Source organism: Camarhynchus parvulus, chromosome 3 (assembly GCF_901933205.1).
Source record: "Camarhynchus parvulus chromosome 3, STF_HiC, whole genome shotgun sequence".
Taxonomy (NCBI): domain Eukaryota; kingdom Metazoa; phylum Chordata; class Aves; order Passeriformes; family Thraupidae; genus Camarhynchus; species Camarhynchus parvulus.
This window is the reverse complement of record NC_044573.1, coordinates 19,113,929-19,137,275: the sequence shown is the minus strand read 5'-3', so window position 1 is coordinate 19,137,275 and position 23,347 is coordinate 19,113,929. Positions and strand designations below refer to the sequence as shown.

General features: G+C 39.2%; 1 protein-coding gene across 1 annotated transcript in view; it reads left to right on the top strand.

The window, feature by feature from the left end:
• Positions 1 to 21,425, top strand: part of RRP15 (ribosomal RNA processing 15 homolog) — a 28,565-nt gene extending 7,140 nt beyond the window's left edge. The window contains exon 5 of the mRNA XM_030945756.1: positions 13,456 to 21,425. Within this exon, the coding sequence (XP_030801616.1) occupies positions 13,456 to 13,608 (153 nt within the window). The 3' untranslated portion in view covers positions 13,609 to 21,425. The remainder of the gene's footprint in view (positions 1 to 13,455) is intronic.
• Positions 21,426 to 23,347: the final 1,922 nt, after the last annotated feature.

Sequence of the window (23,347 nt, the reverse complement as noted above, 5' to 3'; positions counted from 1 at the left end):
TTAAAGACCTGGAGGCTGTTCATCTTACAGGGTGTGTTGTACTTGTGTGTCCCCAGAGTTTGGTCATGTCAAACTCGCTTCCTTTGGGTGATCATGGTGTCTGAAACGGAAGGATTTGCCATACAAAATGAATACCATAACAGAAAGAAACACAGGCCTATTAAATCTTATATGTAGGCTTTTCTTTCCCTGATTCTCTGTGTGTGTCGGGCTGGTGTGGCTTCCTTGCTCTTGAGATGTTTTGGAAAGAAATACATTCCACTTTTCCCAAATGTGTTTGAGACACACTGTAGTTGGACTCATCCAACTGTTCATCAGTTCTTTCAGCTCACCAAGTAGCTCAGGGTTGAAAACAAGTTGCCCAGACAACTCTTTCTTGTATTTCAGAAGCTGCACATTTTTGAAGCATATTTGTGTTCAGGTTTGAACTCTGTGCTTGGTGGTGGGTGGAATACTGCAGTTGGCACAGACACACTGCAGTTAACTAAGTGCTTTTCCATGCCAGGAAGAAATACTTTAATCAGTTGGGAGACAACATTTTGTCATATGTTTTTTGTTTGTGTGCACTTGGGGAACATGCTGAAACACTGCCTGGCATGGAGTGCTCATACAATTTTCATGCAAGTGCAATGTTAAAGTATTTTTTAAATTCTTTGGATAATGAGAACAATTTAGCTTGGTGCTGACACTTTATTTCTCCTTAAATAATTCCAGCTTGCTTGTTTGGGTGGGGGGACGTGTATGTGTGTGGTTCTCTTTTTTGGTTCATTTGTTTGTTTCTCCTCCCTTGGAATAGCAAAATATTGGAAGAATGGCAGTGCCAACTACTACTGTAGTCAGCATTAAATCAATATCTGAGCAAGAACTAGGACCTTTGTTTTGTGTCACATTGTAGCAGGGCAATTTTTTAATTACTAGGTCAGAAAACACAGATTGCAAATGTTTCTATGCTAAAGAAAAGTTTTATTTTGGCAGCATCAGTAATAGCATATTTCCATTCAAGACCTCTGGAGATGCTTTAGGTGCTGGCTGGTTAGTCTTGGGTTTGAGTATTAATGTAGGTGCTGCTTTCACATTGCTTGTGCACAAAAGCTGGGGTGGGGATTGGGATTTTTGGTTGGGTTTTTTAATTGTATGTCTGCCTAGACAGACCACCCCCCTTCCTCTCTCCCTTGTTTCAGTGACTCTTCAGCCTTTGCTTCAGTGACTCTCCATTCAGTTTAATACTGAACCAAACTCTTCAGTAACTCCTTTTCAAGCTGTTCCTAATCTGCCTTATTTTCTCTTGAGAACATATCTTACTCATTTAGCAAGCTCCCTTCCTGGTAGTTGTTGAGGGTTGAGGTTGAGGCCAAAATCTGCTCTTCATTCTCTTTCTCAGAATTACACAAATATTTAGCCACTGAACAGTTCTGCTGGCCTCCACTGTCATATCTCTGTTTCTTGGTCTGAGAGTGTTTCAGAGGGTAAGAAGCCTGGATGAGGTTTTTCGGTAGTAAATTCCTTGCAGCAGGGTTTCAGCAGATTGCTTGTGCCATCTGAAAGCTTTTGTTTGTTTGTTTTGTGGGTTTGTTTTTAGCAGTCGAGAGTATAGAGTGTGTTCATTTTTAAAAAGGGGGGGAGATACATTTATTTATCTCAGCAAAAACAGTGGAAGAGATGCCAATCCCAAAATCCAGGCACTCTGCCATCAATTAGAAGGCAGTCCAGAACAATAAAAACATTACCCCACCCACATAAAACAAGCAGTCAGCAGGAAAAATAGCAGAAAAAAGTTTTACCAGTGAAAGCAAACCTTTTTGACTCAAGCCTTGTGCTGTGAGAAGAGACTTGACTGTATTTTGAGAATGGGTGAAAGCATTTTCTTGCTCTGCAGGAGTTTTTAAATGCAAAATTTGCTTTGTATTTTTAAAAGTTTGGCAGCTTCTTTCAAGTGTCAGGGGTTGTTGAAGAAACCCCTTATAAAGCTCTGTTGATTGACTATTTAGCCAAGTATATTTATATGTGAAAAAAAGAAATTAAATGCTCTGTAAAGGCCCATCTGCAGCAGTATAATTTCAAAATAGCACGACCACCTTTTAAATTTTGTTCTCTGTTTCCATCAGCTTTATGCGTGCCTGGGAAGGGCAGGTAACCTGTGCCCCACTAGAACATTGTTCATAGTCTTTTAGCCATTGGCCTAAATGTTACTTGGCATATACCTACCAACATAACTATAAAGGAAAGACTGTAAGGCTGTGTAAGTTCTCCTGTGCCCTTCTTGTGAAATTGTAGCCCTTCTTGGAGTTCTGTGTGCCCAGCTGGGAGTAATTATTTTTCTGAGCTGGAGCCAAAAGCTTTGCCTTTCATATCATTTGCTGTTTATCAAAGTATTTCTTAATCCTTGCTGAGCCAGCTGACTTGTGTAATATTTTTTCCTGTTTTTTTTCAAGTTACTGTGCATGATGCTTGCCTCTGGGTAAGACCATATAATTTCTCTCGCCTCACCACCTTGTATGAAGCCTTGCAATGTGGGAGAAAAATGTAGTCATTAAAAAAAATTAATAGAAATCCCACTTGTTTGTGTTTGGATGGGCTTTTTTTTAAGTTTTGGGTTGGACTTTTCTATGAATCTTTTATTGGCAGATATGAGAGCTTTCAATTTGTTCAACAAAATCCTTACACACCAGCTTTTCATTTCAGAATGTGTTGGTCATATCTTCTTGTAAGACACTACAAGAAACTTTATTAAACTATAGGTTTAGAAGGGGTATGTGTCAAAAGTACTGTTTTTCTCAGGCCTGGAGACTGAAGTTATTTTTATGTCTATAGAATGAATACAGAAGTAGGTAGTGGCAGTAAAGGAACCTTTTGTTTTCTTTAAGTCCTTAATACAGGGTGCTCTTAGGAAGTACCCTTGCCTCCAGGATCGAGTGAAGTTTCTGTTCTGCTAGAGTTGCATAGATATGTTGGCTAATGTAGCAAACTACATGAAGTCTTGAAATCTTAATTGTAAGAAACCAAGGAAATCCGGAGGAAATTCAGAGTTATTCTCCACGCTTGCTGTGTATTAGTTACAATTTCATCTAGACTTTTGTAATTTGTGCTGGTCCCTGTTACTGTGTGGTAAAACATTTTCTAGTGACACATAAACAACTGGCATGAAAGTTGCAGATGCTCGTTATGACAAGCATAACCTGCACTCATTGACCTTTCATTTTTTATTAGGACTTCAGTTTTGCTACAACTTGTAAACTTTCTTAAACCAGATCTGTTGCAGAACATTTCAGTAGTGAAAGTAAGAGCAGGATTTCCTGGTCTACTTCAGTAACCATGATCCAAATTCTGCGAGGTAATCTTTCTGTAAGCTAGGCTCACTATGTGACCCTGAGGTACAATTTGCTTCCTGTGTTGGGATGGCATCTGGAAAAAAACGGTGTGTTGGTCTCAAAATAGTGCCTATTCTAAAATAAATTATTGATGGGAAGGAAGATGAGTGGAGAAGAATGTAAGTGCTATTTCATAGCAGCGATTGCTCATATGGGACTTAGAGTGCTTTTCCAGAAAAGTTACTCCTACCTCAAGCATATTTTATAAATGCTCTAAGTATCTGGCCAGTAATTTGTAAGGACAGTGGTTAGAGTCAGACTTCCTATAGATTTTTCTTCTGTTCATGAGACTTTATTTTAAGCCGTAGTTGAAGATTGTTCAAGGGCAGGAGGAATATTATGCTTCCAACTTTGACTGCTGTTCTTGCTGGGATACAAGGATTGGCATGGGGGCTTTCATTTTTAAAGCTAAATGGGGGTATAAATTGTGTGTTCCAGCTTAAAAGTTGCATCAGTTTAAAAACTGGGAGTAACTGCCTTCTTTTCCTTGCAGCTTCTTGAGTACTGGCCATCAGCTTGGTCTGTTTCTTTCCACTGCTTTCACAGTGTAGAAATGGGGAGGGTGAAAAAAACCAAAAACAACTGCTTTCATTCATATACCTCTTTGGAGTGACAATAGTCTGAACAGTTGCTTCAATCTGCATTATGAAATTGTTTCTGAAGTGTGGCTGAAGGCAGAGATGACTTCTGGAAATGTAGTAAGGTGTATCAACACCTCTTTCAATCTTATCAAGAAACTTCCTTAGGTGATAATGGCATTGCAGAGTAGCACAAATTTATTACTACAGCTGTTGTGGGCTGGTTTTACAGACCTAATTGAAGGAGTAACCAGGCAGGCATGTATTCCAGGAGATTTGAGGGGGCAGCCAAGTATTAATTTAGTTCAGCTGTAGCCAGAGTAGATGTATTCTCCCAGTTTTAATAAATGTCTTCCCATCACATGCACAAAAACTTTTAATTTGGATTCCTTTGGATCCTGCAATTTTATCTGTTTTCCCTAACTGTATGTACATTCTCTTGAAGGTCACCCCATATATGTTTAGAGCTGATGCTTTATATGAAGTTTTTTGGTTTTGTACCAGAAAGTTGCTGACAACTAATTGTATGCTGTATTCTTAGGAATATCCTTAGGGATAAATGCAGTGCAGCCTGCCACCATTTGCTATATCCTATATTCTTTATGTTCTTTAAGGTAAAGGGTTGTTGTGAAGTACTAGAGGTTGTTTGATTATGACATTTTTACTTTAAATTTGTTTAGAAGTTGTATTAACTTAGAGAGTTTGGGTCATCAACAGGATTGGGTTTTTAAGACGTGCAAGCTCAGTTCCCTGATTGTTGTCATAACAGGTAATGCAAATCTGTGTTAACATGGGAATGTAGACCTTTTTCAATATTTAAATGTCAGTTTAAATTTGTCAGTGTTTCAATATTTAAATTTGATTCAATGTCAAGAAGTTGACACTGTAAATTCAACTCCACTTAAGACAACTAAGGGTCATGTGAAGGGCAGTATTTTACTAGGTTTACCTTATTTCCTGTGTTATTATGCTTAGATATCCCTTTCTGTCCTCTTTATCAGATATTTGATCAGAAATCAGGAAGGGAAAAGGCTGTGATTTTGCACTTTGTTTCCATCTGCCTCTTTTTTTTATCCTCTTCCTGTCAGGTTCTGTGTTCCTGACAGGTTCTTTCCTCCTGCACCTGAGAGCCAAGCGAGTATCCTGTGCCTAATGCAGGAGCAGCCCTGACAGCTGTTTGCACAGAAAGGCCAGTTCCCTGTGTGTCATCATGAGTCACTCTCAGTTCAGTTGAGTGCTGCCTGCTAAGATGCAGATAGTGTGTGATCAGTGAGGACAGATATCTTAAGAGAATTTGGATGCTAAATGCTTATTGCATTTACTGAGGTGATGACCTGAAGTTTGGGGAGGGCCATCTTCCAGATGTTTGTAACTTGTCCAGATCCAGCAAATGTTCATGGAGATAGCAAAAGATATGTTGCAAGCTCCAAAACACATCCTTAACTGATTTTTAAGTTTAAAAAGAATGAATGATGCAAAGTTTTAATGGGTTCCTGTAGAAAATGTCTCTTTCTTCCTTAAAGCTGAAGACAAAATACTTTAAGTTTGTCTTTCTGTGAAAAGGAATGAAGTGGTTATATTTGAAACGTTGCAAAATCCTTCACCATGAAGCAGTTGAAGTTTGGCAAATTTATAAGTGAATATAAACAGGGACTTGTGATTGAAATGTCAGGCAATGCTGAGACAGCTCCATCTGTCATATTTGAGAGTAACTTGCCTTGCTATTTGTTTATTAGTGCACAGGATACTATGATGTGTTTTGTTTTCCCAGAAGATGTTGCAAGGCTTTTTTTTTTGCAGTAAAACTATGTCTAAAACAACCACATTTGAAAAACTTGTGGCATACATCTTCTTTTGATCTTCCTGTGAGTATACAAAGCACAAAGAGTCAAATCCTATTAGACTTTTATCTGGTAAATCAAGTTGGAAGCCTTATAAAAGCAGCTCTCCACTCTTGGCTTTGTTCATAACTCTTATAGGCAGGGCAGTGTACTTAGAGAAAAATACATCTAAACATTTCATAAAGTTTTATGGAAAAGTGCTCTCTGGAAGTAAGAAGATTTGGGTGGAGCTTGTCTATCTGAATAAGTTTGTTTTCCCCATCTGAGCATTTGCTATTGGAAATTATCAAGGAAAGTGATTCCTTTACTTTGAAGTTTTATTAAGGTATAAAATGTTGTGATTTCCGGAGTGTGTGTGTTATAAATGACCTCTGTGAGTACCTACTCATCTGTTTATCTTGGTCAATAGATTTCTGGAGTGGTAGATGAAACTCCTTCCAGCCTGCAATGGTTTAGACGGTTGCTGAGTTCAGTAACTTTTTTTTTTCAGAACTGTGGGAAGTCCCAGCCAGTTTTTAATGAATGTTTCTGAAATTTACTGAAAGATTAGAAAACGTACTTTCTAAAACCTGGTTAGTATTACAGATTATACTAAAACTGCCTCTTGGAAAGGTCTGACCTCTTTTCGGTTTGCTGCTGAACTTTGGACAGTGGCCTGCAGGTGGTCTGTGTCATTTCTCCTTCACCTGAAGCTGTTGGGAAAGCCCATACAGAAACATAGACAGAGATGCAAAGGTCAGAAATGCAGAGAAAGGGTAGCCATATTTTTAAGATAAGGGATTGGGATCCTGGGCAGTTTACATCTTCCTTCATCAGGCTGCTTTTAGGAAGCAGCCTGGGAGTGTTGAGAGGGGTATGGTCTGTTCCTTAATGAGCTTGCCACTCATACATGGCAATGTGAGGGGAAGTTACAGGAATATAAGATCAGAGAAATTTGGATTTGGAGACCTCTAGGATATGTCACAAAAACCATTGAAGTGAAAGCAAGGGCAATGACTGTAGGGAGGTGAAATCAGACAAGCTGCTTAGCAGACATGAAAACATCATTATTTCACATTTAATAATAAAATTGCATAAAGCTTAGTTCCTTGTAGATTCTGTTTTGGTGGTTTTTTATTTGTCACCCTCCTACCTCAAAGTTTTTTGGATCCTTACACTTCTTCTGGGACTCAAAAGTGGAAATCCTGAGTCAGGAAGAGGCTCTTTACTTGCCCCACTTCCTTCTCATCAGCTGTTCTGTGAGATGATTTCTCAAGTGCTGGAAGGGACAGGCATGGTCATTACTCTAGCCCTTATTGTTTGAGACAACCTTTTGGGACTCACTCTGTTATGCATCTGGCTAAATCATAATGAAAGACAGTGGATGATTTTAGCATCATTTCTTGGAAATAATTTGAGTGATATTCATATTATTTAAAAATTTGCAAGCTGCTAATTTACTGTGAAAAAAAAATCAGAAATACTCCAAACAGCTGCAGGTCTGCATGTTTCCTTACTGGGCCAGCAGGCAAGCATTTATAACAACTTGCAGAAAATTTTAGGTACCCAGCTGAGATAGGGCATAAGTGTCTTTCATAAATGGGTGACATCTGAGAAAAATCTGTTGTGACTGGAGAATGTTTGTCTAAAGTAAACTGTTGAAAGACATTAAGATGTGACATCTGAGGGATAGCACAGTGGCGGCCTTAATCTTGACTGCATAATTTTTTACTAGGCACTCTTGCTATATCTGTGTATTTTCCAGGTACAGCTTGGTGGTTCAGGAACTGTGCAGCTTGCTCCTGGTGTAGCATGCCCTTGCTATACATCATGCTCATTAAAACATGGGAAGGGAGTCTTGATGCCTGTATGGCCAAACAGGTCGTGCAGCAGCATGTGGTGGAATTCCTTGTGCAGCACAGGGGTTTCTGAGATGGCTGCTGTCGATGGGCTGGAGAACAGCACAGGCTGAGGAGTTCCAGAGCATCCTGTGTGCAGAAGGGCCCTGTGTTAAGCTTGAATTCTTAAAATATTTTTGCTTTTCCTGACAGAAATAATGATTTATGAGGTTTCTGGTGAACCAAGCCTGAGGAAATCTGTTCTCTCATAAGCTTTTTCTAAGATTCTTCTTTGCAACTGAGCATTTAATAACAACGCTTCTGAATTTTCTTCGTTGCTTAGGCCCAGGTTTATGCTTGCTTTTAGAAATTCTGTAATTGAGTTCTGACCCCTCCAAAGCTGGGCCATGTTTAAGCCTCTGCATGCCAATCCAAAGCATTCCTTCTCATTCACACATCCCCAGTTGTAGTAAACCCTAGAGGAGGATGTGAGGATGGGGAGATTCCTTGTGCAGGTCGTTACGTTCTGGGTGGTCTTCTGGCTGTGCTCAAAAGGAAAATCACTATTTGTTGTGCTTGTAGTAATAATTCCAGTGTGTTACTTTTAGAGAAGTTTGAACAGGAACAGCAGGTCTCAAAACACGCTGTAAAAAAATTTCATTCTTAGATTATTTACTAGAATTGCCAGAGCAGATTCTGGTGTATATGAGAAAGCTTGTGATCTGGGTAAATCCCCTGTCCCACTGTTGGTACCCACAGTGTAGTGTCACTTCAAGTAAACCAGGGCAGTTATTTCAGTTGCTCTAATTTCTCATTCAGAGAGAGAATGCAGATGGGCATTGAATAACTCGTACCCTAAGAAATAAATGATTGTGCAGAATTATACTGCAGCAGAATAAATTTCTGTTGTGCAGCTCACATGTTCTGCAAGCTGAAAATACTTCCCAGAATGAGTTGCTGTGAGAATTCAGCTCAGAAGTTGAAGATAATAGCAGTGTAGGTTGTATTCTCAGTTTGCACGTTTGTGGGGTTTTGGCTGTTTGGGATCAGGCTTACATAGGAACCTTTCTTAGAGTCAAGATCTTGCTGCAGTTCAAATCAGATGAGGTTGCTGGAAGCACTAATGATCAAACCCAAGTATCATTTTCCTGTTAAAAATCATTACATTTTGTTTTCTGTGTACGTTTCTGCTTTAGATACTTTGGCTGCAGTTTTTTTCATTTCTTCCCGGCCTGGAGGAAATTTATTTTCTTAGCCTGTGAGCTCGCATATTGCTGAAAATTAACTTAGGAGAAATGATTATGCTGGTGTTCTTTGCTTTTCATTCCCTCCCCCTCTTCTGCCAAGTGGGGGTTTTATTATCATTATTATTGTTATTTTAAATTCACATTTAACGCAGTTCAGTGTATGCCTGTGCTGCCTGATTGGGGTTTTTTGAGCTCAGTTTACATGGACTTGCTTGGGGATGAGAACCAGAATAGAAGCAGTCATTCAGAGCAAGATGCAGGCTGACAGAGAAGGTAATTGTCAGATGTATGTGAGAATGTGTTCTGGCAGTTACGCTTTTTAACTGCTTCCTTATGACAAAAGCTTCGCTGTGTCTCAAGGTCTTAAATATTTGTATTGAGCAAAACAGAGGAACCTGGGGAGGCAGTTCAGATTAATTAGACACGTTAGAATTGTTTTCTCAGTGCTTAAAGTTGTTGCTTGAGAGATATTTATGTTAGAAATTCCTTCCCTGACAGGTACAAATAAACATTTATTGTAGGTGATGGTAAAGAGAGATGCCCCTGCAAGCTCTGGCATTTCATCTTATACACAGAGCAAAGGCGTGGGGGGGGGGGTCCAGTGTGCTGATTGTAATCCCTAGGTCTGAAAAATGTTCCTTTTTGAAAACCCTGGAATTCCTGTCTTCTTCTGGACACTGCTCTCGGGGAATCTCCATGGTGCTGTAGATGTGGTTGTTGTTTTGCAGATACAGAAGCTGGAGTTGCTCAAGTGACCCAAGCTGATGGACAGTGGAGTGAAATGCTGTCTTTTGTTTGATTTCAAGGCATATCTTCTTTTAATGCCATTACTTACCAGTAAACACTGTGGACTTTGGTCTGCTTGAGTGTAAGGTTCTGAAAAGCTCGGGCAGGTATCATCCTGCTTGAGACAGAGCAGAGAAGTTTGATCCCACACCTTGGTGTGTCAAGTGCTGTCTGCCACAGCTCCAGTGTTGAATTTGGCAGGTCTCAGTTGAATATACTGTCTTGTCATTTACCAAGAGCAAATTTTTTAGCTCCAGTTTTTTGTGGTGCTAAATGAACAAAAGCATGGAGATTTCTAATTTGATCTTATAGCTGCTGTTGCTACCACAAGGCTTTCATAGACCAATTCCTTTAAAAGCATCCAGGAGGCAGTTCCAGCCTGGATCCTGCAAAGGTCAGCTGCTTGTTCTAAGTGACAGGACTAAGCTTAGCTCGAGCTTAGTTTGGACCTCTGTTTGGTGGTTTTATTAGGACTTGGCCAAGAATTTCAGTTCCTCTTATCCTGGTGCAGATTTTAGGGAGTATGTCTTCAAAGCAGAATTAGTTCAGGAAGTATGTCCCCACTACAAAGCCCTACTTGTGAGAGGCTTTAGCTAATCCTGTGATAGCCTAACAAGTGGGCAAGTTTTTTTTTTTGTTTCTTTTTTTTTTAATCTATACTCTTTTCAACTGGACAATGAGTCCATCAGAGCAAGTATCAGCACTAGAGTAACCGCAGTACATGCTTTGGTCTGCCTTATTTCAGCTCATGATAGCAAGTTCATCACCAGCAATTAGTAAAGCAACAGTGACTCTTGAGGTATTTTACTAATTGCTGCCTCTCAGACCTTTTGAAATAGGTTGGCAGACCCTTCTGGCAAAGAAAACCCAATTCCAATGTATAAAAGAGGAGAGGAAAAAAGGAACACAAGAATTTTTCACTCCTTGCCTTACTGAAGGATTCACATTATGTAGCATTACACTCTGTTGTTTATATAGTTGGCTTTGTTTTCATTTGGGGATGTTCAAAGGGGACTTCAGTGTTGTAGTGAGATGTGCATGAACAGCTGACTGGGAGTTCAAAAGCATTTGTGTAGATTGAAAGTTGGTTTATTTTCCACGTGCCAAGAATCAGTTTTGTTTTATTTAGATGAAACTAGATTATGGCATTGAAAACCCAACTGTATTAACATTCTTACATAAAGCAAGTTGGGAAGTGATGTTACAGTTCAACTAATTGTTAATTATACAAATATTCTCGCTGCATATTTTCGTAAGACTTCGGGAATGTTTTGTGATGCAGTAGATTTGGAGAGTTTTTATTCTGAGGGGAAAATAAGTAGTAAATGAGTTAGGAATGAAGATACTAAATAAGGCATTTTCTTCACTTGGAGGCATGCTTAAAATTGATTAAATATTTGCTTTCAAGCATTTAATCTTCATCTTTGAGCCATGAACATGCTACCTCTGTCTTTCTCCTTTGGGCTTGTTGTAAAACTCTATTCAGGCCTTTGTGGTGCCTTACAGAATGGGTAATGCTATGGAGGATCAGCATCCCTCTTTTGTTCAAGTCCTGCTTTTGTCCTGTTGTTCACTTGACATAGCCAGAAAGAAGGACTAATGGTTGCTGAATAGTAGCTTGTGATGAATTTGAGGATTGAGCTTTTCAAACCCTGAGCTTGCAACTGTCATTGCTGATAATAATCTACTCCTTCTGTGCTGTTAAAAACCAAAACAAAATAAGAAAAAAAAAATCCCTGTTCTGCACATCTGGAAAAAAAGGGAATTCTGTTGGATTAATTATTGAAAACAAAAAATGTAGATTGTTTTGTAAGAAATATGGGATGTTTCCTTTTAAGTATTTCAGATTCAATGCTCTTAAATTTCACTGTTCAAATATTGATTTATCAAAGATCTGGGATTAAAAAAGAAAGAACTTGGTGATTTTGGTGATATTTTTTTTAAACTAGTCTCTACTCTGCAAAGGCAAACATGTACAACTGCAATACAGTTAAAAAGGAGGAAAACAGTAGTTTCCCTCTCCTTGCATCCCAGAACAGACTACCTGTGTTTGCACTGTCATAACAATACAGATGAATCTCGTGAAAATTTTAAGGTCTGCCTAGGGACCTACCTTATCTGTAGCTCTTTAATTCCAAGTAATTGATTGCCCCTTCTGAGATGATTTTAGGTTTACTGGGTGTAGCACTTGAAGTAAATTGCTGCAAGAGTGGTGGGTGGTTAGGAGGCACTACCCTTGGGAAAAGGGGAATTGTTGGATGGGAGAAGGCATTAATGAGAGCATCTGTGAAGGCACAAAAGCAAAGCCTAAACTGAAACCCAGTGCAAACATCTTGAGGAACAGCTGTAGAGTTTCTCTTTATTTGAGCTGGGCCCTGGGAAATTCCGTTTGGGAAGAAAAGTGTTAAGACTTGTTATCCTATTTTTGTGAGGGCAGTGTTTGATAAAGAACTGCAGAAGTCACATGTAGCATTTCTGCTTTGATTACCTGTTAAAAACACATACTTTGTTTGGCAGGCATTTTGCACTCAGATAACTTCTGATGGTGTGATAGCACATGTTTTATTTACAGTAATGGACTCGCATTCTTCATTTCTCTTTTCTCCTGAAATCAAATTCTTTATGCTGCTCTATCCCAAATCTTGATTCCCACAGGCTTCAGCTTAAACATGCAGTGGTATCACATTCCTAGATGCATGGCAGAAAAGAGGTGTGGACAGATGTCTACAGTGATCATACATTTACTGCAGGTTTTGCATCCAGGAGGCAAATCTTGTTTGCAGAGGATGCTGAGGTCCCTTCTTTGGAGCAGGGGAGTGTGGAATGCTTCCCTGGGGTGCCAGTGTTAAGTTTATTTTCAAAGACCTTGCAGAATTAAATCAGTGTTTTCACTGCCCCTAATTTCACTTTGGTAGGACAAGTTTTTGCTTGCCTGCTGGACACTGAGCCATGTTGTTCCTCAGAAATGTTTTGCTGCTAAGGCATAAACACTGAAATAAATCCTTCCTCAGTACATCGAGCAGCTTTGGGTATTTTCCTCCGCAAAGGATGCAAGCACAACTTCCAGCTGTTGTGTGAAAGTGTTGCCACAGGATGGGGCTGTTGCACTGCCAAACGTGATCTGTCACCCCCGGGAACAGCGACCGAGCGCTGTTTCCAGCGCTAACCTGAAACTCCACTCCCGGCCCTTCTCTTTATTATTCACCAGCCCATGCAGTGGGCCTCGAGTTTATCCACTTCCAAGAGGTAGGAAATTTGGAGTCAAGTGTTGTTGGCTTGCTGAGAGTAGATCAACTTTGTTTCTTTTAGAGGCAGCTTTGTACCATATGACAAGCCCAGGTAGTGAGGTAATAATTCACATAAAGGGGATTTGGTTCATGTATCACCGAATATGTTAAATATTAAATTTGGGGGGTTAAGCCTTTATTAAATCCATATTTGTGTTTTAGAAATGTGCCAAGAAGTGTTCTAATGAAGCAGCACCTGGGGGTTAATAAATGATATCATGAATCCATTCTGATTGCCAGGAAAGATTTTAATAAAGGAAGCCATGCCCAGGGTTGACTGTTTCATCCGTGAGGAATAATTGTTTTGTTTCCATATTTCTTTTATTGGTTGGTTAAAACAAGTTTGCATTTTAGCATCAAGTCATTTTTGGTTGTTCTGCATGTTTCTGTACCATTTGCACAAAGACCTGGCCCCCAGTCTGCTGATTGTTGGAGGTGTTATTTTGATTGCATGGAGACCTTGCATCTTTTACTGCCTTTCACGTTTATCTCGTTCCTCTGTTCTTTCTTGTCTTCCCCTCAAACATTCAGGGTGAAGTGAAGTCTGAAGAGGGGCCAGAATGGAATATACTGCGTGATGACTTCATGATGGGAGCATCTATGAAGGACTGGGACAAGGAAAGCGATGGAGAGGGCAACAGTGAAGAAGGAGGTGGTCTGAAACAAGAAGATGACAGTGACTGAATGAAAACCATTCAAGATAATGTTTTATCTTCTTAAGTTTGTTTGGATAAAAAGTCAGCATTCTATGAATGTACAACACTTGGAGGATACCTCTTTTAAAAGGAAAAAAAAAAAGACTTACACAACCTTGGAGTGTTTTCTCCTCCATGTCAAACTTTTATTTAATATAGCTCCGTTTGCTATACTGAAATCCTGAAATATTTTCCAAAACAAGTATAATTTTCAACATATTTCCAAAACATTTTGTACAGTCAAAATAGTGGCACTTGCCCAATGAAAGATAGATTTTGCCCAGGTCATTAAAAGTTTACACATTAGTCATGGCAATTGATGTATTAGTGTGCCTGCATTTCCAAATCACTGCTGCACTTTGAAAAGTTGTTGCAATTTGCAATAGAAATTGCTTACAATAAACACAGAAATGCCGTCACCTTGTAAAGTTATTGGACTCCTATAGAGTCTTTACTACTTTGGCCAGAAAAGGTTCTGTAGATAATAAAGGAAAGTAACCATTCATGTGACAGTTCTGGTCTAGGAGCATTAGTTTGATTGGAGACAACTCTGGAAACAGAATTGTAAAGACAGAGACTTCACCGTACTGATAGGAGTCTGAGATTGTATAAGCTAAGAGTCTGGTAGGAAAGGACAGTCATTGCTATTGGTTTCATTGGGGAGGGAGAGCTTTTCTAACAATACCACAGAAAATGGTGTTCAGTGTTGCTTCATTTACAGTTGTGGTGTTCTGGCCTTTTTCAAGGAGGAGCCAGGATTCATCCTGTGGGTTTAGTCAGCTCTAATGCTAATTCCTCAGGGTGTGCAAAGGGTCAAACCAAAACCCTTCTTCTTAGTGTGGGCCGTAACAGTAACAATTTTGGAAGTCATCTGTCGGTATAACACAATTGCCTTTCTTTAAGCTACAGCAATTTCTCCTCAGTAGTTGTTGGTTGCAGAGGTGCAGAAGCTAACGCACATAAGAATATATTTTATGTAAGCATATGCAGAAGGAATTGTGTGGTGATAAGGGTGTTCTAAATGAGAGGCTAGGGTTGAATTCTGCTGCCTTTGCTGTTCCAGACTGACTGTCTGATGCTGTGTCATTTGTTTAACTTTGCTATCACATTTCCCCATTTGCTACATGAAGAAAAAGCCTTGGGGCCCATTAATTGATAGTTAAAATGCATGGTACTGTTCCCATTTCAACAGATGCCTTACAGACAAGCCTTTCTTTGTACCTGCTTATAGGCAAGATATGATTAGGAGCCACTTTGAAATTTTCAGTCTTCAGCATGGAAATGTGCAGTAGGATTTAGATTTTCCTAACAAAGGCATTGTTTGAACTTTGTGTGTACTGCAGGATAAAAACTATGGGTACAAAATGGCAGAGAACCCCATCCCAACAACTGGCAATCATTGTCTTATCCCTTGCCTATTCATCTGGTATATATTGTAGCATAATTCTTCCAGGAGAACTCCAAGCTAACAGCAGAAATGTTTTGATTTTCAAGCTGTTTTGAGTGTTAAACATATTAGATATCTGAGGCGACATTCGTTTGTGGCCTGATATTTATTATCACAAATGAAGGCATACACCCAAAATACCAAGTGGCAAAACCACACAAGTTTGACATATGGTTATCTCAGCTTCTGAAGGTTCAACATCTGTACAGCTGTGCAGTGAGAGTCACCATCTCATGAGCGCAGTGCAGAAACGTACTGCAGTGGGGCTTGAGTCCATGAAGCGGGATAACATTCTAACCTGACACTGCTCTCTCTCTACAGAGTTCAGCTGCTTTCTGTGGAAAAATTACATCAGCACCCTTAAATCTGAAGTTGCTCTCTAGTTTCATATCAGCAGTGTCTTTCCATAATCAAACTTCTGGAAAATAATTTAAAGTTTTCCTTAGGAACTGTGACATCCTGATATGATTATTAAAAATCTCAGAATGCTTTCCAAATACTTTTAGAATACCTGGGTCTTTGTTTGTGTATTTTTGGAGTAATGTTTTGATTAAAGCACTGAAGTGAATCTTGTGTGTTTAAGAAAAATGTGGAATCTATCAATATTGCCAAAAGTATTTCGAGCTTCCATTTCATTTAGAGTGCATAGCCTATATGGGGAGAGCATTTCTTGCCTTTTAAGAAGCATAGTAATTACATTTTTATGTATATTGAGTAGTTACTTAAATTTTATACTGTACTTTGTCTTTGCCTTGTCCTTTTTTTGTGCCATATGCTGAGAAGCTCCAAGAGTTGCTAAAATTGCTGACTACATATTTTGATTTTAGGCTGCTCTATTTCACAAGTTCTGTTTTTGTGGACTAGAAGTTCAAAAGATCTTCTTTGGCCCAGGCACCTTCCCATCTCTTCTCTGGGCTGCCCTACCCCCTTTTTCAGTAATGTTCTTCCTCTTCAAGAGCTACCAAGAACAACCTTCAGCAGCTTTTCCCAGCAGTCAGAGTGCTCACTCTGTTTTTTCTGCTCCCATGAATATCTCTGCTCAAGCAAAGTTGTGCTGCTGCCCTTCATTCCAGAGAGCATGAATCATCTCAACTTTGTATATTTCCGTACCTATCTATATAAAGCCAATAAGGATGGGGTGGTTCCAGTTTTGTTAGGCTTCAAGCCAAGTCCAGAGTATGTAAAGTTTAATATTCTATGGATTGCACGCAAAGCAGGAGTTTGGTTTAATAAGAGAAGGCACAGGGTCAGCTCTTCCCCATGTCTCTTGTCCTCTGGTCTAATTTCTCTTCACATTAATTGTGCTAACATTTTTTCAGCAAGGAAAGCATGAGTTGGCCTATGGAAAAAAATAACTGTCTTGTCCCTGCTTTTCTTCAGCCTCCTGTTAGGGAAACACTTTGGGAGTGGTGATGGAATATTCTTGTTGTGTCTGATGCCACTATACCACAGCATCTTCTCTGCTGAAACCTGGAGGGTAGAGCTCCCACTTCTGCAGCTGTGAGGCAGCCTCTCCTGGGTTCACAAGCTGAGCAGGACAAAAGAGCTGGAAGCTGCTTCCTAGTGAAGATAGGGATTTTTTGTCTGATTTGTTTTAAAGAGAGAAATTAATTGTTTGGAGGCCATAAAAGTTTTTTGACTATCTGATGCTTCCAGAAGAAGGTGGTCTGTAGAGCTGCATCTGTTCAGAGCTGGCTCAGTAGCTGTCTCCAGGGAGGAAGGCAGAAGTCATCTGGCGCAAAACACTCTGCACAACTGAAAATGACAAGCTTCTCATTCTTATGAAATGAGTCCTGGCACAGTTAATATACACACAGAGCAGTCATCAGTGTTGTTCACTTCCAATCCCTGCAAATTGCTCAATGATTTCTTCAAGACTTGCTGAGGTAAGGAGTGAGAGGGCCAGGAGAAGGCTTGAGGTAGTGGAGGCTTAGGATCGTGTTACACAGATTGGGTCCTTGTGCTAAATAAGTTGTTAAACTTGGGAGTCTAAGACCTTAGACACTAGAGACTGAAGAAGTTCTTGATTAACAGATGGTGGAAGACTGTACGTTTCATTTACTGCTGTTCTAAAGCAGTGGCTTCCAAACTTGCAGCGTGTAAACTTCCAGTGTTTCACCTCTGTGTGATCTAGCAGATAAGGACTTTTTCTTAACCATTCTTCTTCAGACTTTTAGCAATGGCTGATCCTTCTTCGACAAAACATTTGTTTTCAAATGCATCTTTTTCAATTGCTTTTCTGTCTTAAGGGACATGTTAAAAATGAAACTCCAGTCAAACTGAATACCTTCAACACAAAAGGTCCTTGTGTTTGTGTAATACTCCATCCCTTGAAATTACTTACTTTTGTTTAAATCCGCGTGTTTAACCTGTTGGATACAAATTTGTTCAATTAGGGTACTTTCATCAAGTTTTTGGATGTGAACTCATGAGCACAAGCAGTTTCCAAGAGGCACTTTGGAGGGTTATTTTAGGAATACTCATAAAAAGCATTATTTGTTCACAATGCCACAGTTGGTTCAGTACCCCATTCTCTCGTGCCAGTGCATGAACTTTTGGAGCATAATTTTACAACATTTTCCTTGTGTTTCTTCACTCTGTTTTCAGTAAATATGGTGGTGTTCATTGTGAACTGCTAACCAGGATCAGATTTGCATTGAGGTTTTCCTACCACTAGCATTTCTTACTTAGATAGTGTTCTCAGAAGTAGCAGAATAAATTAATAGAAACAGTTCACCTACAAGATAAGCTGTAGTTACATTTCTTATCAGAAACTTCATGCCATAATTAAGAAATGGTTAAATATAAAACATGCTGATGTTAATAGTTCTTTAAGTCATGTGTTGTAGGCATGTATGATCATAAGTAGAAGGTAACAGGGGGTTGTTTGCCATAATTTAAAAATCTGAAGTACTTAAAGATTCAACGAGCCACTTATGAGCCCATTATAAAGTGCACTATGAATATAATTGTGGAGATTGTGACTTAAGGCTCATAGCTATTCAATCACTCTCTTGCTTTGAACTTTGCTTTTATATCCTGATAAAGGAGGACATTCTAATCTTGTTCAGAACAGAAAAGCTTAAAAGTGTTGCTTGATTCAAGCAACAAGATAGTGTCAGGCTTTCATGATTATGTGGATTTTGCATTGCCTTTCAGGTTGAGTACAGTTTATCTCAAGAGGATTTTCTTTGGTTTTTAAGTGATCCATAAATTGCAAGTTTTGTGGGCAGTGAAGCAGCCTTTAACTTAGGGTAGCCTATGTCCAGGGACAAGAGCTGGCCTGTGTCCATTTCAGAAAGGGTGCCTGAGGTCCGGCAGCTGAATGAAAACTGTCGCTGGAGAGCTGAGCCCCTGAGCTGTTGGTAATTGAGCCTTTGCCATACCTGCCCATGGCTTCTTCCCAGTCACACCTCGTAGGGCTGCTTGGAGAAGAAGGGCAGTCCAACACACATTGTCAGTCTGCACCACAGGCTACTCTGCATCCTCACTTACAACCCTAGTGGGTTTCAAAAGAGGTTCATGTTGCACAGTAGTGCAATATTGCTGCAATGGTGTAGTTTTGTACAAAAGGTGTAACAGCAGTGTGGTTTTTTATGTGGTGGATTTTTTAGAGGAGTGACTTATTTGACAATACCTACTGAAATTTGGTATATCCTTATGATTATCCTTAATTAAGAAAAGACTTTATAAAATTCTGAATTGTCTCTTCATGATTAATAGAAAAAGACTGGACATTTTTCAGAACTTCAGACAAGATCTCAATTAAGGATGCATTACTCAGCCAAAACAATGTATTAGACCCAAATATAAACATACTTCCAGTGTGAACATTGATCAAATTGGGAGGGTGATATATTGATACTCTTTCTTGTGGATTGTGTTATAAGGGGTCTGGTCAGGCCTTGCAAGGTGCTGAACATCTTTCTGATGTTGTAGCACTGCAACCAGCAGGTCAGACCAGGATTGCAAGTGCCACTGCTGTTCTCTCCATCTGCTATGTTTTGCCTTTTTTTTTTTAACTGCTGGACTTACTTACTTTAAATTTTTGCATCATTTCCTAGAATTAAAGAAGTGGAACATATGTGAAGAAGATAGACACACATTTCCCTTCTTACTTGAACTTTCTATGTCAATACTGTGCCTCCCAGACATAGGCTGTTGTCTTGATTTCTCATTCACTTGTTGCTGCTGAAGCACATTGCTGGACTATCTGTCTCATGGTGAATTAATTGCTTTTAATTTCACAGGACTGCAGGGATGAGCTTGTGGACTCAGGTCCTTTATGTGAGATACTACTGGGTCTGATGCATATTTGCAGCCAGTTTGTAGGCATTTTTACATTCTGATTTAATTGTTGATAGGGTGGATGTTCAAATGACACTGGAATTTGTGAGAGGAGGCATTTCAGCTGTCAGTCAGTGTCCATGATGGGAAAGCTTAGAGACTGGTCGTTAGAGCCCAGCTAAAACCAGGGGAGTAACCTACTTTAATTGCATTCCCATCTAAAAGATCATTGATTCAGGAGAAGAAAATATTGAACATCTTTGCCACTCCGCAGAGGTGGCCTGTTCAAGATCCAGCTCTAAAATAATCTGGATATGGATCAAAAGAACTGTTACAGAAATAGATCTTTATGTTCTAATTCTAAATGGAGTCACCAAGCTCAAACCATCTGTCTGGGAGGATGTAGTTTAATCAACTATTCAGGAATACTTCATTCACTGATTTCAGTAGCCAGGCATAGAAAATGGGTTTAAAAATGTGTAAGGCTGAGAGGCACCTCTGCACTAATCTGATAGGTGCAGCACAAAATCTTGGTACTGCATGAGGTCTGGTTTGGTTGTGGGTTTGGTTTTGTTTCATGAGGTAATAAGATACAATGCATTGCTCTCTCTAAGCTTTCTAGGATGTTCTTGAACATGTGTGTTGCTTAAAAACCATTAGGGAAAAAACATTTCTGAAGCTGTGTTGGCTTATTAGAGCTTTTTATCTGTGCAGACTGCATAGGCAGCTTGTGAAGAAGTCAGGATGCCAGACCCAGAGCTATTTGATTTTGTAGGTGCAGAATATGATTTAAATATGGCATTACTACTGGCTGGCCCATTATTGAAGTTGCTGCCAATTAATCTTGCTATACACGTAACAACAGTGCAGTCTGGGTGCACATTCTAATTTGAGTTACATGGTTTTAATTTGTTGAATAAACTCCAGTGGATGCTCTGTTAGGAATCCAGTATTTACAGATATCATTTGTGTGTTATTTAATGAGGTATAACCCAAATCATCACCATGCAGTTCAGAAATAGAACGCAGCAGCTGTAATTCTGAGAAGGAGATGCAGGTCACGAGTTCAAACCTTGAGATTAAAGGGATGACTTTTACCCTACTGTCTTTACTTTGTCATGCTTGCTATAAGTAGATGTCAAGGCCCTCTGGTTTATGAACCACGGAGCTTATATTTCTCTGTCTTATTTTAATTATTTTTATTTTTAGTTAGTGAATCTGATCATTTGCTTCTGCTGACATTTAAGTCTTACTGACTTAAGTGGAAACAGGATTTCCTGTGGTGATTAAAACCACAGGTGCTAGGATTAAGGAAGGCCTTTTCTTCAGTGGCATACAGACTAAAACTGGAATGATACATAGAAGATTAGTGTGGCATTCTCAAGGCTGACAAGCAGTTTTAGGAGAGCACGTGAGGGGATCAAACTCTGGGAGGTGTAACCATGGGGAAATTTCTTTGGCAAAGTTTTTATGAAGACTTGAATCTGAACTTATTCAATGCTGGAAATCAGCTGTTGGAAGCAGAAACCTCTTTGGATGCAGCAGTGATGTGTGCAGCCTTTATGGGAAATGTGTATGTTTTTAGGATATGGGGTTTAGGCTATTGATGCTCCACTAGACCCCCAATGTCTGGCTGTACTCTGTGGAGGCAGGGTGCAACTTTACTGGAGAGAAGCTATTTTAGGAGTTGAAAAATGTTAAAAATAACATAGTGCTGAAATTCAGACTAATGGTGATGTTCCTTTCTGTTCCCTTTTCTTCTTTTCCATAAGAATTTTTTTCCCCTTTCCTTCAGATTTTAGTCTTTCTGGCTTGAGGTCCTATCTAAAGTTCCAGTGTTGTTGTTTTGGAGTTTTTCTGGTGGTCTTTGCTAACAGTTTTTTTGGGGTTAATTGCATTCTAGATGTCTTTTATTAAGCTGCAGTTTTAAACACAGACTATACACTGCTGTGTGGACATTACAGCTTTGTGTTCTTACTTAATGGTGGAAGATGATGCCATTCCATAAGTTGTCAGAGATGACACCTGAATGGCTTTTTGGATCAGATCCTGTTGACTACTCGTGACTGTTTCCACTGAAATTATTAAATCTATTTGTAGGAATGAGAACTTCTTTTATGTATATAGATATTTATGTATGAATACATATATTTGTAAATACACAAAAATGTATGTCTATAAATAAATACTAAAATAAAAGTTCTTATTCCTGTTTGATATTTGTTATATATATATTTAAAAGAAGTTCTGGCTCACACAAATAAATTATCTTTTTATATATATATATCAGAAGCATACCTTTGATTTGCAAGTTGACAAGTAGTTACATGTGTATATATGGGTAGCAGTCTTGCGTGTCAAACAGCATGTTCTATAAAATGGCCTTTATCTTCTGGAACATAAATGCTGCAGGAATGGGCTGTGGTTGTGTGAAATGCAATCCTGGGCCAGTGGGGCTGCTTGTGTTAGTAAGGTCAGCAGGGTTTGCTCTCAGATTCATCCAGGCGTTACAGCGCACACTAATGAAATGTGCAGCACAGAGGTATGGACTTCTACTTCACTAAGGATAATAAACAGTAAAATCTAACGTTTTATTATAGTATATATTACAACTTTCCACTATTTGTCATCTCCTCTTTGCCTCACCGTTATTAGGTGCCACTTTGGCTCTCCAAGTTGAACCTTTATACATGTATTTTTATAAAAAGGAGAATTCAAAAGTTTTTTTTTTCCCTAGCACCCTGCATCAGAATGACTGAGATTCTACACAGCCACAGTTATGGCTGCAGATTTCTGTGCGTGCCACAAAGAATTAATTGTGCAATCATCCTACGCTCGTCATCAGTGTGAGAATTTACAAAAGTCACCTCTTAACTTTTAAAAGTTATTCCTCTTCCAACAATCTTCTTTAGTTTATGAAATGTGACCAGCCACCTTACTTAATGGCCTGGTCGTCAGCAGTTTTAGAAAGATTATTGCCTTTGTATTTTGCACAGTGCATTTGCGTATAACCAAAACAATCTAAAAAGAAACCACAAATTGTAAAATCCCGACCACGTAATTTTTAACTTAATAGGAAACATGAAACCTTTACATTTAGTGAAGTAACTTTCCAGGTGTCCCTGTTTTTCTAATAAACAGTCAGTGTTTATTAAAAAAAATGAATATGTAAAAAAGACGGTATTGTATTGAATTAAAAACACCAAAACAGATAAGATCTGTTCTTTTCCCATAGGCACACTAAGGTCCCATTCCCACTTTACGACTTACAAAGCTTCCACTGACAGCAGCCCCACGGAACAAGGCCATTTCATAGAGGGGAAGAGATAAATGTAAGCTGAGTTAACCTTCAGTGTCTGATAATCCAGAGACTTTTGAAACTAACAGGTAGTCATCAGTAAAAGCTGTTGTGGAATGAACAAAAACAAAAAAGCTTTGCAAGATAAAATACAAAGCCGTAATTGGGATAATAGTCACGAAAATTAACAGTAGAATGTAGAAGCAGAATTACCTCTGTAAAAGGTCATGTTATAGTTGAATTCTGTGATGTAAGACTTTATCCAGCTTTGTTGAGTGCCTGCAGTTTGGTTCTGCCATTTCTGACAATTTTTGATAGCCTCTTCCGTGTGTTCGTCATTTTAGCAAGGTAAAAAATGACACCTGTTTGAGTCTAGTTTGCAGGACTTCTGTGGCAAAAAAAGCCTCCTTAAATGTGCAAGGGGGAGATTTTAGAACTAAGACCAGATCTATCATGATGTATATGTTCCAGGTATTTTCCATTTAGATTACATAATGGAAAGTCGATGTTTATGAATGTGGATGTGTATTTGAATGGTTTGGCTAGCAGGTAGGTGTCCCTTCCTGGTGCAAACTGGAGCAGCTCAGGCGTGTGTGGTGGGCTTCTGCAGCTGCTGGGGATTTAGCCCAAGTGGCCAAGGCTTTTGGAATGGAGAATGCATGCCCTGGAAGTTCTGCATGGCAAAAACATCACCGT